Raw genomic sequence first — 18,748 nt, 5'->3', positions numbered from 1 at the left:
TCATTGTCGGAATTCTCTTCGGTTGTTGTAGGCGATAATCCCGCTAAATTTTCTTCAAACTCTATACATTCTTCAATGTCGTTATATAACGGACCTTCTAATGAAGTTTGATCTTGTATCCTATCTACCCCATCCAAATAATCTTTCAAACATACACATACTTTCACAAAGGCATTACCATGTATTTATAATATGAGAATATTTAGTGATTTAGAAATAAATATGAGAATGTTTGTTGGTGCATTTTCAACCAAGGCATTACCATGTATTTATAATGGACTTTGTGGGGTTAAAATGGTCAAAAAAACTCAAAAAACTGCAAAAAAAAAAAAAAGGCTGAAAATGCAAAAAAAAAAAAAAAAAAAAGGCTAGTTTTTTGAAAAACCGGATCGGATCCGGATCCGGATCCAAACCGGATCGGATAAAATCCGGTTTATATCCGGAAAAAATCCGGTTTTCTTGAAAAACTGGATCCGGGTGGAACCGGATCGGATCTCGGATCCGGATCCGGTTTTTGCTGTGTCCGGTTTTGCTTGGATCCGGTTCCGGATCGGGTCACCGGATCGGATCTGGATCCGGCTTTTTTGCCCATCTATAACGCAGACTAACATTAACCTACAGATTCTAATTCCGAAACATAATCTAACATCGAACTTCTAATGTTAGTTTTACTATTTATATATTAATTGTAAGGGTTAAAGTTATTAATACGCTATATACTTCAATTTTTGTTCCAATGTAGGCTATATAACCAATAAAATACAAGTGTAGGCTATATATTTTCAAAAGGTGTGCTAATATGAACGCATTGAACTTGTTAACCTGATAAAACAAAAATGAGCGAACAAAAGTGAAAGTATATAGTCTACATCGGAACAAATCACTTTTGTATATAGCCTACATCGGAACACAAATGAAAGTATATAACCTATTTGTAGCAATATAAAATTAAAAAAAAAAAATGTTAAATAATTGATTTACCGGTTCTGCAGATAACTGTTCACTAATAGCCTACATTAGAACACTTTTTGAAAGTATGTGACCTACACTAGTAATTTATTGAGCATATAGCCTACATTGGAACAAAAGTGAAAGTATATAGCGTATTTATAGCTTTAACCCTAATTCTAGACATGAAGTGATGTAATATTGAAATGTGCTTACAGATCCAAATGTAAAAAGTGCTATTACATAGAACACGCGATCATCCATATTTTGTTTGTTGATCACTTACTTTTACACGAACCATAAATCCATCACACACTCGTGAAGTTCACGTGTAAAGTGAAGATCTACGACATAATCTCACCAGAGGTCCACCTATCTTCGTACCTCCCATATGCGTAGCTGGAGGACGGAAGCCCCGTAAAGTTCATGGGGTCCGGTTCAATCCCATAATCAGTAAGTGGTCTTTTTTCAAGAACTTCATCATGTTCAGCTACGAAATCAGGAATCTCAATCGATCCTTTCTTAATATCATGCCACAGATATTGCAACCGACTAACATACTTCACTTTCCAATATAACCTGCCAAAACAAATCAATCCTATGAGAACATATGCATTCAGCTCCTGATAATGTGTTGCTTATCCCATTCTGAATATACATATATCATATAATCATTTTCAAAACGCACAATCGAACCACCTTTAACTGCCAAAATATTATACAACTTTATAATAACACATCTGCCACCTCTAGCTGTACTTGATATTTTTCAAAACAAATGTTAAAAACTTATAAAAATAGTTTAGATTCATGGTTAACGCCTGAATATAAGCAACTTACCCTCCGCTTAAGAGGAACCTGCCAAGTGTAGCCATAAGAAGCCTCGAACGGAGACCAGGGTGAACAAAATACAGAACCTGAAGCCTGTCCTTAAAATCTAAAGGAAGCTCTTCATAAATCCACCTCAAAATGGTTATTCCAGGGTTGTTATATTCTTTTCTAACAGTCGAGTGCATGTACACAATAGAAAACGGTCCTTCTGGCAACTCCGTCGAAATTTTGTATATTATGTACTTTTTCAGCCATTCACCATCGATTACTGGGGCTGTTATGTATTCGTCAACAAAGGTTAAAATATATATTATTACATTAAAATATACATACATAGAATAAGGAACACAATTTACCCATCGAAGCAAAAAGTTTAGCTTCATAAGTGCGGTGAAAAATGACAAGTGTGGAAGGGAGTAACACAATGCAATGTCATGAAAAGAGTTCAATACAATAGTGTCACCATCACAGGCTCACAGATAAGATAAAATATAGTGACAACACATCAAGTGATCTAAGCAAAAAAAAACATCAACAAATGTACACGGCCTAACTGGTTTATCCCGTGACCATTTCTGACCCTTGCCACCACAGGATATGTTGCTAGTCAGGTTTAAACCTGCGACCTCTTGGGAGCATATCACGACCCAACCGCTAGGCTATATGGTTATGAAGTAGACTTATGATTACGATAAATAAGGTCAATAGAAGATTCATAACATTACATTATAACTAGATGAACCGAAAATCCAGTTCCTTTTTGGCCTAAGCAAAAAAGATCTATATCTATTCATCCTCGATAAGCCATTTGACGCCCAATAAAAAAAGTAAACTTGCTCAACTAATCAAGTATCAATAGGTTGTAACTAACTAACTAACTAACTATCATGCCAATCTACAATTAATATAGTTCGATACTATCATGCTTCACGCCCCATATTAATTATTCCTTTTTAGACTCTCCAAATTATATACACTTCATCTTGCATGAACCTCATATTCAAAGATCAAATTGCATCCTCAACAAATTTGTAACTTAGGGGGTGTCTGGGATTGCTTACTTATTTAAGTGTTTATCAGCTTTTTTGCTTGTTTTGACAGCAGATAAGCAAATGCAAACACTCTACCCATAACTGCTGCTTATTTCACATATACTTATGTGTTGTTTGTTTTTCAGTCCGAAGATCATATTATGTCTTATGTTTGGCGCGCCAGTAGACGTTTTTATCGTAGATTGTTTGTTTTTCTGAAGACATAAGATAAAATAATGTTTTATTCTGTCTGCAAAATTAAAATATGTTTGTAAGTGCTGTAGATATAATTAAGTTATATCATCTTTACAGACATGCTATGCAGATCTTTAGACAAAAGCATGTTAATAAAACAAACAACATCCTATTTTTTAAGCACATAAGCACTTATAAATAAGCAATCCAAACACCTCATTGCTATTTCTATAACTTAGGTTTTTTATGAAAAGAGACAGTTATTGAGCAGAGTAAATCCCTCAGTTAACCTGATATTCATCACCAATTTCTAGAAACTCATACGTTGCCGTTTCCACATATCAAACAATTGAAATAATCTAAACTGCTAATTATTGCAATAAACCCTAATTAATAAAAACTAAGGGCTTAACACTACCATAATATGAGATAAATGAATCAAAATAATAATAGTAATACCTGGAAAGTATTTGCCAACAATTCGAAAAATTCGGTTGCCGGATTTATCGGAAGCCGGTTCGAGGCGAAAGAATTGCAAGGCGTCAAGGGCAGGAAATTCGTGATCATTATTATTAAGGTCAGATGAACAATCATGCCAGTTTTCTTCTTCTTCTTTCGTTGTTGTTGTTGATGATGATGACGTCAGTGGGCGTGGGTCTATGGCGTAACGATCTGATGGTACCACCACTACCTTAAAGTCTTCTCCAGCCGCCATATTAACTTTTATCCCTCTTTCTTTCAGACTATCTAAGTTGTGTTTTCATGATCCATCTGAGTTTAATTAACTGGTGTTTGATTGGGTTTTTTTCTTTGTTTGTTTCTTGTAATAAGTGACACAGAGTAGGCCATGGTCTTCATATATCAATATCAATTTAATTGTCCTCAGACTTAAAAAGTAATTTAAGAAAAAATTACTGTTATTTTTTGTTAACTGTCTAATTTTACTTTTTTTTTTTTTTTAAAGCAAAAATATATTAATTGTTAACAACAGGAGCATAGGCTCAACCTATGCAAAGAATAAAATACACGAAAGTCACGAATAGCTACACAATCGACAAAACAGAGACTAGACTAAATGTACAACAAAATACATCCTTGGGTTGCAAAGACTGCAGCTCAAGAATAGATTAAGAAGCCTAAAGGTAGGTGCTTGGATTAGTTAGCCACGTGTGCCAATCAATTTTCTTCCCTCTCGATCTCGTTGATACTCATTCAAAAGATTTGACTTGTATTTCATTAAGAGCTACCGGTGCATTCCAACATTTACTTCGGAATACCATATTGTTCCGGTTTTTTCAAATGAGATACGCACAAATTCACATTGAGGCTTGCCAGATTTTCTTACCAAAACCCGAGAAAGTACTATTTATGCTTGTATTTCCATCGAAAATTTCTTGTAGACTAAGTAGCGAAAAATTACCCAAATTCCACCATTTAGAAACACGCTCCCAAACGTCAAAAGCATGCTTACAAAAATTAAGAGAGTGATCCACGGATTCTAAGTCATCGTCACAAAGCGGGCACCGCACACTATGGAGATCGATACCCCTTTTGTCTAACTCGGGCATAACGGGAAGTCTTTTGTTTAGCATTCTCCACACAAAAATTTCTACCTTTTTGGGTACGAGGTTATTCCTCAATGTGTTGCTTTGTGGGCTGCACGAATGTAGGGTCTGCTTGTCAATAGTGTCTAATATGGACTACAACTTTTTCTTTAATAATAATAATAATTATTTTTTAATTTATTTTATAAATTTTTGTTATTTAAATATATTAAATAATAAAAGAAATGATTTTTTTTAAATGATTTTAAATGAATTAAATAATAATAACTAAATAATAATCAAAGTATTAAATAATAATTAAAAATAAAATTAGACATTGATTACATGCTGAACCACGCGTACATTTTTTTCTCAAAGTCTAATTCCCAATGTCTAGGTAGACATTAAATAGACCACGACTTCTGGTGCTTTTAGTATGTACGTAGTATTTGCTTAATTTCTTAATGAAATTGTTCAGTGCTGAATACTGAATCATTCAATATTCAGTACGTTTATTTCTAACATCTGAATGACAAATGATGTTGAATGAACCAGGTAATCAATGGTGAACCATTCAGAGATAAAATACTCTAACTATTAAAAACATAAATTTTATATAATATCCTCTTTAAATTATATCAATAACACTAATTAATCAACTATATTCTAATTTTTATTCGTATAAAAGTTAATAAGGTAATTTTACATCATTAACATTACTTATTCAAAATGATTAGATTATTGTTATTCGGAAGTCGGAACCAAACTCATTTACAACCTTTGAATCATTCAGCACCTAATCATTCTGCGCTGTCTTTCTTCTAAAACTTAATTGATATTTATGCTCTCTTGACAAAAATGAAAAATCAACAAAAATGACTCCCAATGAGAGTGATTTTAGTGGCTAAATCGAACACACACATCCATTAATAGCTTAATTTATGAATATATCTGTTTTATCTTTGGTCTGCTCTTACAAACATTTTAATTTTATTATGGTAACAACATGAATATGATCTCTAATGTTAGTTCTTCGAGAGGATCCAAATCCTTTGGCAATACAACCGTTCATAAACTTATCACAGTTGAATTTGTTGCCGAAGAAAAAAGTAAACAAACATCAAATACCAATACTTTTGCTCAAATTTTGACAAGTCCAACAGTTTTACATCAAATTTTTCGATCATGTTGATACTTGATAATGCACATCTTGTTAGCATATAAAGCTGCTGTTGCCACTATTCATGTTATGTAAATGCATTTTAGTGACGAAAGTTGTTCCTTCTTTTAGAACAACAAACACACACCCTTTTTGTCCACAACGGGAGTCGAACTCACATCAGAGACACGATAGTTGCATACTCAATTAACTCTAATCCGTTTTCCCGGTAGATGATATTTCACTTTCGTTCTTCTTGACCTACCTTCATGTTGTAGGTTGTTGTACCAAAACTTTAAACGAAATGAGACATGCGTCCGTTATAGCTTATAATGAATTGAGAAGAGAGTCATCTGAATTTACAGGATTTTCAAGTGCAATGATGTGTCGCTGGAAATGCGTTGAAGCAGCTTCTCTCTGTTCAATCTGTCCACACTTGTCGAGCACAACAGCCATCAAGTAATATGCTTCCGCTGCTAGTTCATGGTACTGACAAAATTTTGAAAAAGAAAAAAACAGAAAAAAAGGCATTAAATCAGCAAACTCCACATTTCCTTTCTGAAACATTTTTCAATCTTAATTTACTTCGGTTTTATTGATAACCATAATTTTATAACCTTGATATTGGCGTATTAGTTTCATTACTCAGGGACATTTAAGCATTCATACGGACATTAGTAAAACATGTTTATTAAACTATCTATCAAACAAAACGTTGTAGTCTCTTTTAGACAAAAGGAATTTCATTTAGTAGTTGTCTAACAAAAGAGTTAACTTAAAGCCATGATCAAGTGAACTCCCCAGTCTCAGTGAAATTGTTTTTTTTTAAGGCAAGTTGTTGGCATCGAATACTCTCATTTGCTACGTACGCACGCGATTTCGGAGAACTGCATTACAGGGATCCGAACCTTAAACCATCACAAGGAGCAGGCGGGTCGGTCCTGGGTTCTGAATACGGGTCGGTAAAACCTCCCCGGGGCAATCCGGCTTTCAGGAACATAAAATCAAAGGAGTAATAACATTATTTGTTGAAACATAAAATCAACTAACCTCCAATGCTTCTAGTCCTTCGCAAGCTTGTCTTAGAGAGTCAAGAACAACATCGGGATCTTCAGAAACTGAAAAGACAAATATATAAATATTTAAGGCTAACAAAAACATAATCAATTCCAACAAGCTCAGTAAATTGACTTGAATTACTAATATAAAAGTACAACAATTTAGCGAGAAATTCAAATTTCAACTGGGGGATGAATGAAAAGAGAGATAACTAAGATGAGTTATAATGAGTTGAATAAACTCGTACCACATTTTTGAATTATTAACCACTATGTCCAGTTCAATTAACTTTGTTTATCATCAAACGACTTAAAGATCATTGAAATGAAAATTCATTTATTAAAAATACATCCTTTATTAAGAACTACATTAAGAAATACATGCTTGATATCTGGCTGATGTAACAGTCAATAACGAGTGGCATACTGAGTTATAATAATATAAGCTTAAGTCAGCTAATCGACAAGATTTGATAGTGTCCAAAGGATTCAGTTGAATGGCACATTGACTTAATAAGAATAAAATAATATATGGATTATGTCGAATAATTAAATCAACAAAGACTGGCATATATATGTAGATAAATATGAATATGTCAAACATTAAGTATAAGAATAAATATGAATCTCTAATAAACCGGCAAAAGGTGTGCAGTGGGTTTGAAAATGGACCAAATAGATTTGGGTGGTCAATAGGTCATTGTTAGGTTAACCCCGTTATTCCATATTTATATTAATCATTTTCCTTAAAATTTATAAATGATAGCCTATATATATCATTTCTTTGCTTTTAAACAATGAATTTGTGATGCCTTTGGTCAAGACATGAGATATTTATTGCAAAAGTACAGTTTGATTAATGATCATATCTATAACATTTATCATATTAGAATATAAAGGTAAAAAAAAAGAACAGAAAAGTAAGTGTTGAGTTTTTAGTCTCAATCCCAAGGAACACGTTACACTTAATAACCTAGAAGTTCAACAAAAATAGACCAAATTCACCTGAATTTATCCAATTCTATTAATAGCTAACTCATAATAAATTGGAGTACCTGAAATAGTCAAGTCTGATAGGTAACATTTTGCCTCTGCAACGAAGGCCCGAGATCGAAGCTCGAGACCACCCTGACCAAGTATCATCGGAAAAGCGCCATGAATTAGGTTTAAAGCCCGTTTTGCATGCCTTGACCCAAGCAAAAGCCATAGTTCAGCTAGCGTCAAAGTAGCCGAGGCTCTCAAAAGATCCAAATTAAATGACTGGCAGAAGGATAGACTTGCCAATGCATAGGGAATTCCTAAAACACCATTTCCAGATCTCTGCAAGATTATGACGATAAAATAAGCCTTGATATGACATAAAAAATGATTTAAGGTTTATATATAGATGTTGTACCTTATGGATTTCGGCAAGCAAGAGAAGAACAGTAGCGTTTTCCAAATGCATATTGAATTTGTAACACTTGCAGAAGAGTGAATGTGCAAAAGAAGCTGCCTGTATAGTTCAAAAAGCTTGAGTAATTTGTATTTAGCAGATTAAAAAGCATTTGTCCAAATTATGAGATTTAAAGTGGAACTTTTAACCCATTTATTTGAAAATGGTCTGCCTTGGCATTATTGTAATTGTAATGCCAATTAAAATGGTTACCTTTGGATCCAGGACATTTTGGTTGTCCTGAAACACTATTTCCAAAAAACTTTTGTCTTTAATATAGTATTCATACATAAAATGCCACAAAAATCTATTACTTTAATAGCAATCAAGACTTGAAATAAAATGTATAGAAGGTTTCTTTGAATAAAAGTATGCTTTGGGCCACTTTCAGTGTTCAACATAGCCTGAACTGCACATTAGTAAACAGCTTGAGACTGAAAAATTATATGGCAATAATGATATGATCAACATTAATATATTTAGATTTGTTGGGAAGCTTAATAGTTAATCCATCCTTCCATGTTGCTAAATGGTCAATACATTAAAAAAAAAAAAAAAAAAAAAAAAAAAAAAAAAAAAAAGGTAAAATATGTTAACCTGACTAAACTGGTTAGCAGCAAGCAATGTCCTAGCATGGCGTAGACTAGCTTCAGTCTTGAGGTCCATGTCCACACCAGCTACAGATGAAGCCAGTACTCCCAGTTCATCACAAATTTGTTGAGCTAGTTTTAAATGTCCCCTATAAATTTGTTATTAGGTAATGTATAGAAAAAAAAAAAAAAAAAAAAAAAAAAAAAAAAAAAAAAAAAAGCTGCAAAATGGAGATTAATGTACCTGTGTAAAGCTCGCTCATGAAGCAGCTGCAGCTTAACTGGCAAGATTCCAGATTTTGAAACGGATAAAAACTTCTCTTCAGCTATCTTAAGGGCTACAAAAGCTTCTGTTGAATAGAATGATAATATATTAGACACCAAAGAATATTACAGATATAAGAGACAATTGTGTGTTTGGTCCCTGTGCTTAATTTTGAAATGGTTGGTCCCGGTGAGTAACAAAATGGGCGGGGGTGGTCCCTGTCAGGGTTTTTAAAATAGGCGTGGGACCACCCATGCCCATTTTGTAAAGCACGGGGACCAACCACCTCAAAAAAAGTACAGGAACCAACGACTGCATATATGTACACCACAGGGACCAACCGTGCACTTTTGTCAAGATAATATAAGTTACATAGGCTATTGTGAACTGTCAATTAAAAAAAAATAGTTTAAAATTTGATGAAAATTGGGGGAAGATTAGCATTCAATAGCAGGCAGATAAAATGGACAACGATGGGCATGATAGAATCTACACTGACCTTTGTACCCTTTATACATTGCTAAATGTTGGATGAGTTTCCCATATGCCAAAGCAAGATCAGCTGAACTGTAACCATTTAGAGAGAATGTATTTGAGAATAAACCATAAACATACTTACATACAAAGACATATAAGTAATGTGACGTTCTCCAGCCAAGAATTAATTACTAAATAAGTCGTAACGACCATATAATTACCTTGACGAGTCAGCAAAGCAGGTAGCAAAAAGCAACGCACTTGTTCGAGACAAAGAAGCACTGCATATAGATTGGTCTAAAAACATTAGTATGAATACTTATGAATACAAAATGTTCAATTTTGTAGTAGTTAAACGAGTCCACTCAGGTTGGTCAGAACTTCTTGTCCAAAAAACTTGAATTTCCAATAACCTAATGTGACAAATATGATAAATATCTTTTGGATAACTCTAACGATGAGTAATCTAAATTTGGATAGAATGAATATGTAGGTTTGAGTAATTAACACATACTTCGGCAGACCTTTTAAAATGTGTACCTTCCATATAACTCCCAAGATGTGGCACGAACTAAATGGGAAGAACCTACAAGCTGCATTACAGATCCAGGAACAGATCTTGATTGTAACCAAGAATAAAATGTGTCACAAGTGGTCTCAGATCCATTTTCGTGAGGAAAAATCAATGAAGTTTTCGGTTTCCTTTGATTCTTAATCCATGAAGTACTCAAAGCACCATCGATTGTCGTTACCGAAGGCTCACTCTCAAATTGGTGGATCAATCGAGAACTTAATCTAAGTTTCTGAAACAGTAAGAAAAATAAAGTATCAGCAATAGTTCAACCGAAACTCTAAACACAGTTTATTTTTAACCCTTTAAGATTAAACACAACATGGATCAGCCACTTCCTAAGTAAATGGGTCCAAATTTCCACCTATAAAATAAAGATCATAGCACCTTGCAAACATTAGTTGGACTAGTTCTTAGATGAATCGAAGCTTTAGGACCAAAAGATAGCAACGGTCTCTGAACATGCTGCAATGAAAATAAATACAATCATGAACATCCTCAAGAAAAGTATATAAATAGGGTTACATACTATTATCCATTACATACCGTTAAATCAAATTTTGCCATAGCCAAATAATTGGAAGCTACTAGGCGTTTTAATTTTAAAGAATCTGCTCTCTTTACAGATCTTTTAAGAAGCACAATTAACTGTTGTTGAACAGATAATGATGTGCCTATACTTGAAACATGTGAATCTGATGCTCCCATGATTCCAGTCATCTTTGAGATGCCAACTTCAGATAAAAGGTTACAAATGGCTGTTAATGTGTAGGCCAGACAAGTATCATCATTGTGCTGTAAATTGAAATGCAACCGACAATAAAAGTAAAAAATTAGTGTACACGTCACGAATATAAAAGAACATTACAGAATCTGCCAGTTACAAAGTAACATAAAAGGTAATTTAGAAAGGTGTACCTGCTGACAGAGACGAACTGCTTCAGCCAAAACCTGAACAAGAAGAAAAATGATCACCATCTTATGACAAGCTTGGAAACAATTTGATAACAATCGACATCTAATCGTTAATATCTTGGGGTGTTTGAATCTAGTTTATACAAGTCTGAGTATGGTGATTCAATCATAGGTATCTGAATATTTCATCATATTCATATATTTATCTTCATTATCATTCATATTCATATTCATATTCATATATAATACAGTATATAATAATTATAACATTTATATTTATAATTATAATTATAATTATAATTATTATAATATATGTTGAAAGAAACTCATTATTTATGAATTATTTTTTTTTTATAAACCCCCTATCGACCAATAAATATGTTGTTATTAGTAACTATTTTAAATACATAGATAGATTATTTTTATTACAAAATTGATAACCATATTATTGATAACCAATTTATATGTATGAAGAAATACACTTTTATACTCAGCTACATTAAGTTGTGACATTTCATTTCATATGTGATTAATTCGGCAATATTAAAATGTCATTTAGCTCATTTATCTATAACTTCCTCAAATCATTAAAACTTTTCAAGCTCTTAACCACCTGACGCTTATTAAGAAAGTTTTTAGATCAGATTATTGTAAAACTTTCGGCTTAAGCATCAAGCTTTAATCAGCCCCAATAAATAGAGCTTGGGCATATTGGTCAATTTTTCCACAAATAGTTCATACACCCATAATAATAAACTTATCCAAAGATATCAATTAACTTATTACTTTATTAGCTTATAAATAATAAGCTTAAGATATAAGCTTTAAAACTAAGCTAATCCAAAGAAGCCCTAACACTTCAAACCGGGTAAGCACACAAAAACCCCACCTACTACATTAAGTTTCGTAACACCTAATTCTCTGGTTATGATTCTACTATATAGTAGCATTTATATTATATACCTCGAGTGCAAGTTTAGGGTGACCCAAATGGAAATGTGCCATTCCAAGAGATAGTAAAGCAATTTCGTATCTTCCGGGGCTAATGCAGCCAACTGAAGGGGGAACAAAATCAGATCCCTCCATCCCTGCGCTACAATGTTAATAGTCATTTATCAATTAGTTCAAGTAACAACAGTGTGAACTAGACAAATCCTTTTCCAAGCTTATTTCCGATTCTAAACACGGTACATAAAAAACTCGAGGTGGCAATATATACCTATTTACTTGAAAATAGGTCAATTTGGGTTATGATTTATCCTTAACTTGTCATATTGGTTTGGAGGCAACAGGTTATCTAATAGCGAGATGGGTCGATTGGGCTGAAAGTGGCACAAAGTGTACTTCTACTGCTACAGCCTCCTAAATCATTTTGCTGTAGTAAACATCTTGGTTGATATTGTAATACTTTATACTTGTCAACATTATTTTGTGATCATTGTTACTTCATAAGATGTAACTATTTATAGGAACGGATAAAACCGCTTGCGTGTCAAATCTAACCAACCCATATTAAAAATAAATAATTACCCGACCCAACCCATTTTGTCACCTCTAGTTAAAAATTATCAAATTATTAGAACAAACAGAGGAACAAGTAAAAGATGATGGAGAATACCTGTAATCAAAATAGCGAAGAAGATTCTCCAAAGCAGCAGGATAATCATCGTGATAAAGGCTATTTAAATAACGCAAAAAGTGGACCTATACATATCAAGCAAATCAATGATTATGAGATTGTCGTACTGAAAGTGCTCGATGAAACAAAATACAGATTATATAGTAACATACACGATGCAACTCTGGGGCGACTTTTTGAAGAAGCTTTAAAACAGATTCAAATGCACTCATAGGAAAAGAGCTTCCAAGCCTATCAAAATAAAAATCAACGATAATTTATTAATCAAGATACTCTAAAATACTTCAAAAATCAGTAAAACAATATACATGAAAGAGCTTACTTTTCAATCATGTCTGCTTGCTCTGACAAGTATCCTTGTATCTGCCAGTCCGTACGTTGCAAAATCACATCAGACTGTTCAACACTTGGTAATTGTGATTGAAGTCTGTGATTTAGTTTAACTTTTTGACCAGGGGTAACCATAATATCTGCATTTGCAAAATGTTTGTTGCATTAATGTCTTGCCTTTTTTACTCTCTTAGCAGATATGATAAGAACTTCTCACCTTCAACTAAACTAAAGAGTTGTTTCGATGAATGATTATGAAAAGGAACACTTTCGGATGACCTCTTTCTTGATTCAAATTCTTCTGTAATGTTTTGGAGTACAAAATTCTCCAAATCCATGTTTTCATATTCTAATGGTGCCTCTGAATCATTACCAGGGTCATCCAAATGAGACATTTCGTAAGGAGTAAACGCTTCTTTACAATATGTCTTTATGTTTGTCAAAAGATGGCACACGGCCTGAATATAAAAAACGACCACAAACATACTTAAGATAAGGTTAATTTAAACGTTCTACTATATAAACAATTGAAGGAAAACATATACCTCGAATGATAAGGTATTGAAAGCAAGCAAGCATCGACGAAGATACATTCCAAGGTTACTATTTGGATCCAAATTTATTTGGTCATCATCAACAATGCTTGTTTCAGGTCCCACAAGGATGCCTATAAAAGTTACATCAAAATCCTCAGATAGTTGTATTGACGTTGGACATGTGACAATCCCAATTCACACCATTAAATCACACATATAATGCATAATTTAGTAGATTCAACCCGTTTTCATTTAATTTGTGTGTAAATGCAGGTAAACAGAAGAATGGGGTTAAACGAACAAAGTACAAGCACGTAATACAATATCTGGAAAAGTCGTGAATCAAATATTTGACGTTAATATAACTGGAATGAGTATAAAATATAAACTATGCGCTACACAAAAATAGCGCGCATAGGTACTCTGTGATGCAACAAAAAAACAACATAAGTAAAGAAAATAGCATATAAGGATGTAGAGTATAAAGAAAGGATTTGCTCACCTCTTAACTCGCTGAAAAAGGTAAATAGGTCATCTGGTGATGATAATGAAGATAACCGACCCGTCACATGATCGCTTAACCAATTATCTAATAATCCACCAAATTCCTTTAATAGCTTCAAGAATTCATCCAATGTTGGCTCCAAAATATCATCACATGACTTCAAGACACAAAAGGGAATGTAAACACATTAAGAGCATACCAAAACTTACTCAATTAGCTTCAATTCTTATGTTAACAAATACTTACATAATCATAATACACGAAAGAAATTCAACCATCGACAGATTAACACATTTCTACATGCTTCTTCTATAGTGATTTACCTTGTTTGTTTTTAATTTTGAAAAAGATAAAAATCAACCAACTACTACTACTATAAACATCTATTAATGAAAAATTTAGGATTAACTGAGTAACTTATCTTCTTATTGCCTCCTTTGAAAACTCAAAAAGTAAACATATTTTAAGTACTGTTTGTTTTTTAAGATGTTTTTGTCTTAAGATCTGCAAACCATATCTATAAAGAAGATGTGTCCTAAAGGTATGTATGTTGAATCATGAAAACAGTTTGTTTTTATGTCTGCAGAATAACTTAATCATGTCTGCAGCACTTAGAAAAACAAACAGTCTGCAGTAAAAACGTTTGTGGGCGCGCGAACATAAAACATAATAAGCAAAAAATACCGCCTTAGTGATTGGACAACTAAACATATATATGCTTCATCACTTATTTTGAGCTTATTTTATAAATTCAAAATTACAAACTCACTATTACATAAGGGAGGGGTTTAGCATTTCATAAGCAATAATCCCATTGTTACCTTAAAAATATAATAAACCTAAAACGCTTGTATCCAAAGGCTTTAAAATGCACAAAAGTAGTCTAAACTGTGACTTGCATATATCAGTAAAAAAGCTGAACAGTTGTTACTAATTTCTAGGGCTAAGATACAACAATATAAAGAGAAATAGAGATAGATTCTAGGGCTAATACCTTAGTAACTGAAATTAAGAACAAACCGAGACGATTATGTTGAGAAATTGAAGCAAATGGAAAGGGAACTGAAAATTGACCACAAGGAGCAAACACTTGAACGAGTATGCAGATGGATACTTTGTGCGGTGTGATTGGAAATCCATTTTGTGATTTCGCCATCCCTGCCATTATATGTTTGTACTAATTTCTGCAACTACTAATAAAATTCTTGATTTTGATAAAAGTGAGGATGAAGTGGAGAGGAGATTGACTGAATTGTTATTTATGATTGATGATTGATGATTGATGATTGATGTTCGTCGGCGTTTTGTTTAGGAGGAGTGAGCAGCAATGTGCGAGGGAAACTGTGTGATTTGGGGCCAAAACGCCGTCGTTTTATGTCATAGTTTGTTGTGTACCAATTTGAGATTTTGATTTTGCGGACGTTCGAAAAATTAAACTTACTCCTGTATATAAAACTTAAATTACAAAACTTAAATTACATAACTATATTACAAAACTTATGTCATAGTTTGTATCTTTCTCTTTTATCTATTATTACAAAACTTAAATTACATAACTATTTTTTTAAAAATCCTTGCTGGCAAAGACTCCCCCTTGGATGAAACTCCAACTTTTGATCTCAGCCCTTAAAAAAAAACATGTACACACTTGAAGATGAACATCACGCAAAAAGGCCTTTTACATCTTTGCCCTAGCCACTTCTTTCTTTCAATCTACCCATTCAAAAACGTATTTGAAAAAAAATCGATTCAATCCGCACATTACCGTTCAATCCTTCAAAATCCTTGTGTTCGTGTGCTTCTGTTGATTAAACGATCATGAAGAATTTTACAATCAAGGATTCGTTTGCCCTAACTCTGAATTCCTTTAGCTACCAATCTATAAATCTTCTTAAATTTATACAAGGATCGATTCATTTCAATCATAAAAAGCTGCTATATGTTCCAATTAGCTATTCATACTTCTGATTAGGGCAATCCTAATATCAATACATTTGATAAATTGCCATAATTTCAAGGTGTGTGTTTTTTCTTTACTTTTTTTATTTATTTAGCTGATATACGATCTGTTGTCTTAAATCAGAGTGTGTTTGCCTTATCTTTCGATTTACTAAAATGTGGTATCTTGTATGGTATATTCATAATGATTAAGCTAAAGCTGCTTAAAATTTATAACTATATGATATATGATGCTCATATTCATATTGATTATGCTAAACATGTATGTTATTTATACCAGTTTTACATATATGTAATTCTTTTCAAACAGATTAGCAAAACGAGCAGGATCGTATACACAATTAACTGAAATAACATGGAACTGGTTTAGAAGTAATGCTTGAAGCTTTTATATGTTTCAATCACATTCTGTAATTCGAAAGGCTTCAACAGGGTGTAGTAAGTATGTTTAAAACCTATAACATATCCGACTTTCTTTCATCATTATTCCATGTTACATGATGATGCTCTTTGTGCAAAACTGAATTTAAAACATTAGTTACACGATTGAAATCTGTTTGTAAAAAAATTGCTTACTTAAAAGTCATATAATTTTATATATATATATATATACCTACTTTGTCTAAATAGGGAAATATGATATATGCATATGATTCGAATAGGTTTAAAATTTTTTAAATAGTGCTAGATATATATTAATTTTTTTGCACATTATATAGAAAGTGTAACTATACAAAAATTATTATAACATATCTGACTTTCGTTTAATTTATATTATCATCAAGACAAAATCTGTTAGTAACCAAAACATCACAATTCTTCAGTCATATAACTTTATAACAATATCTATAAATATATGAATATATCTATATCTAGGGTTATATGATATGCATATAACATTTATGATGCAACATGTATATATATATATATATATATATATATATATGATTCGAATAGGTTTTAAAAATTTTAAATAGTGATAGGGATATATAATTATTTGCACATTATATACAAAGTGTAACTATACACAAAACATACATGTATTCAGTTAAAATATATGGTAAAGAAATATATATGATTTACATTTATATTCTAAAATAGTAAACTATTCTATTCAATTTTAATGATAAATAAAATAAAATAGTATAGTATTTTATGTGAGTTTTTACACGCATGCACCTGGTGCAATTCAAATCAACAACAATAAGGATATATTGCATTATTATTGCACAATTTGTTATTTTTCATCATTATCTACAACATAAATATATTCCCTTGATTGATTGTATTACGGATAAACTTGGGAATTATATCTTTTATATATGGTACACAGTAACTGATAGACTATATTTTAGGAGAATACTACTGGAAATTTCAATTAGTCAATCAATTAGATAAAATCTTTGAGTGTAACCTATCGAAAATCCCTCCCATTTTCAATGGGCGCCAATTTTCAAAATCACTAATAAAAAATTTCTACTCTATAAATACATGGCCACACCAAGTTATCTATCATTCACAAACCATATTCTCTCTGCAAAACAAAACTTCAATTCATTTTAAAACCGGTAATTCCATTAAGAGCTTTGCAATGGCAGATCTTGTTGTGATCACTCCTTTGAATATGTTGAATGATCAAGTTGGTGCTGATGTTAACATTCGTGTGAAGGTCTTTGTTAAGTGGACTCAAACATATTTTAATAATCCGACACAAGTTTCCTGCATTGAAATGATATTGATTGATGAGGAGGTTAGTCATCTCCATTCTTTTTTAAATATCCGATTTAATATTCTTTTTTTAAGTCCCGCGAATTCGCGGGTTATAAACTAGTTGCAGGGCCGGTCCCGAAAATTTAAGTGCCCTGGATGAAACGAAAAAAAGGGCCCTTAGACCCTAATGAATAATATAAGCTAATTAAAAAAATGACAAATATATCAATCGTTAAAGATATTTTAAAGATTATTAATGTTACTTTATTCAATAAATGAAACACACCAACTATACAGATACAACATACTAATTTATACTCTTTGATATTGATCTTCAATGCTCTGCCACAGCCTCTCTTAATATGTTGTTCACTTGATAAGTGATAAGTTAATGTGTTTTATCCCACATTGGTGAGGAATCAAACAAGAATACACTATAAATTAATAACTTGGGCTATGATAAATAAAGAACAAAAACTAAATATATTCATTTGGGCTTAACTTATCTACACTTTTAAAAGTCTTGGGCAGTTGGGCTTGGTAATTTTTGTGACCAATTAATAATATTGGGCCCCTAAAATTATTGGGCCCGAGGCCAATGTACACCTTGTACCCCCCTGGTGTAGTGACCCGAACTTTTCCATGATTATATATTATATGAGATTAATATTTACATGAATAAATGTTTCCAACATATTAAGCAATCAAACTTATTAAGACTTGATTAACTGAAACGAATTTAGTGTTAACGTTTGACCACCCAGTTTGCCTGATGATTCACGAACGTCATAACTTGTGATAATTATATAATCGTTTTATTTATTTTATGATGTAAGTTTTTATTATATATATATATATATATATATATATATATATATATATATATATATATATATATATATATATATATATATATATATATATATATATATATATAAGAAGAAATACAATTAAATCAAAGATGTACAGTAAAACACTATTTGCTACAGTAAAACACTAATTGCTGCAGTAAATTTTCACTTTGTTACAGTAGAACACTACTTGCTTGTG

General features: G+C 32.3%; 2 protein-coding genes across 2 annotated transcripts; both read right to left on the bottom strand.

Moving 5' to 3' along the window:
* Positions 1-1,085: 1,085 nt before the first annotated feature.
* Positions 1,086-3,829, bottom strand: LOC139898730 (uncharacterized). The gene is made up of 3 exons (XM_071881498.1): positions 3,465-3,829; positions 1,789-2,053; positions 1,086-1,527 (listed from the first exon to the last, which is right to left on the bottom strand). The coding sequence occupies exons 1-3, from the start codon at positions 3,718-3,720 to the stop codon at positions 1,293-1,295; spliced, it is 756 nt and encodes a 251-aa protein (XP_071737599.1). The 5' UTR covers positions 3,721-3,829; the 3' UTR covers positions 1,086-1,292.
* A 1,686-nt stretch (positions 3,830-5,515) lies between these two features.
* On the bottom strand, positions 5,516-15,378 carry LOC139898729 (anaphase-promoting complex subunit 5). Its single transcript, XM_071881497.1, has 20 exons — positions 15,024-15,378; positions 14,027-14,186; positions 13,534-13,655; positions 13,206-13,446; positions 12,981-13,128; positions 12,811-12,889; positions 12,638-12,723; positions 11,983-12,112; positions 11,023-11,055; positions 10,651-10,899; positions 10,492-10,569; positions 10,074-10,336; positions 9,755-9,814; positions 9,556-9,623; positions 9,036-9,141; positions 8,799-8,940; positions 8,163-8,261; positions 7,822-8,086; positions 6,759-6,826; positions 5,516-6,197 (listed from the first exon to the last, which is right to left on the bottom strand). Exons 1-20 carry the CDS (start codon positions 15,192-15,194, stop codon positions 6,036-6,038), a joined length of 2,730 nt encoding a protein of 909 aa, XP_071737598.1. The 5' UTR covers positions 15,195-15,378; the 3' UTR covers positions 5,516-6,035.
* Positions 15,379-18,748: the final 3,370 nt, after the last annotated feature.

Source organism: Rutidosis leptorrhynchoides, chromosome 3, assembly GCF_046630445.1.
Source record: "Rutidosis leptorrhynchoides isolate AG116_Rl617_1_P2 chromosome 3, CSIRO_AGI_Rlap_v1, whole genome shotgun sequence".
NCBI classification, from domain to species: Eukaryota; Viridiplantae; Streptophyta; class Magnoliopsida; order Asterales; family Asteraceae; genus Rutidosis; species Rutidosis leptorrhynchoides.
The sequence above is the reverse complement of the archived record's forward strand: the minus strand, read 5'-3'. Positions and strand labels throughout refer to the sequence as shown.

Bases quoted from the DNA above. Each gene is read 5' to 3' on its own strand.
- LOC139898730 (XM_071881498.1), bottom strand. From the start codon at position 3,720: ATGGCGGCTGGAGAAGACTTTAAGGTAGTGGTGGTACCATCAGATCGT. The intron at 2,054-3,464 runs GTATTACTATTA...AATACATAACAG, and splicing joins TGTTGGCAAATACTTTCCAG to CCCCAGTAATCGATGGTGAA. The intron at 1,528-1,788 runs GTAAGTTGCTTA...TTGTTTTGGCAG, and splicing joins AGGTTCCTCTTAAGCGGAGG to GTTATATTGGAAAGTGAAGT.
- LOC139898729 (XM_071881497.1), bottom strand. From the start codon at position 15,194: ATGGCAGGGATGGCGAAATCACAAAATGGATTTCCAATCACACCGCAC. The intron at 13,656-14,026 runs GTGAGCAAATCC...TAACTTTTATAG, and splicing joins CTTTTTCAGCGAGTTAAGAG to GCATCCTTGTGGGACCTGAA. The intron at 12,890-12,980 runs GTAAGCTCTTTC...TTATTTTGATAG, and splicing joins CAAGCAGACATGATTGAAAA to GCTTGGAAGCTCTTTTCCTA.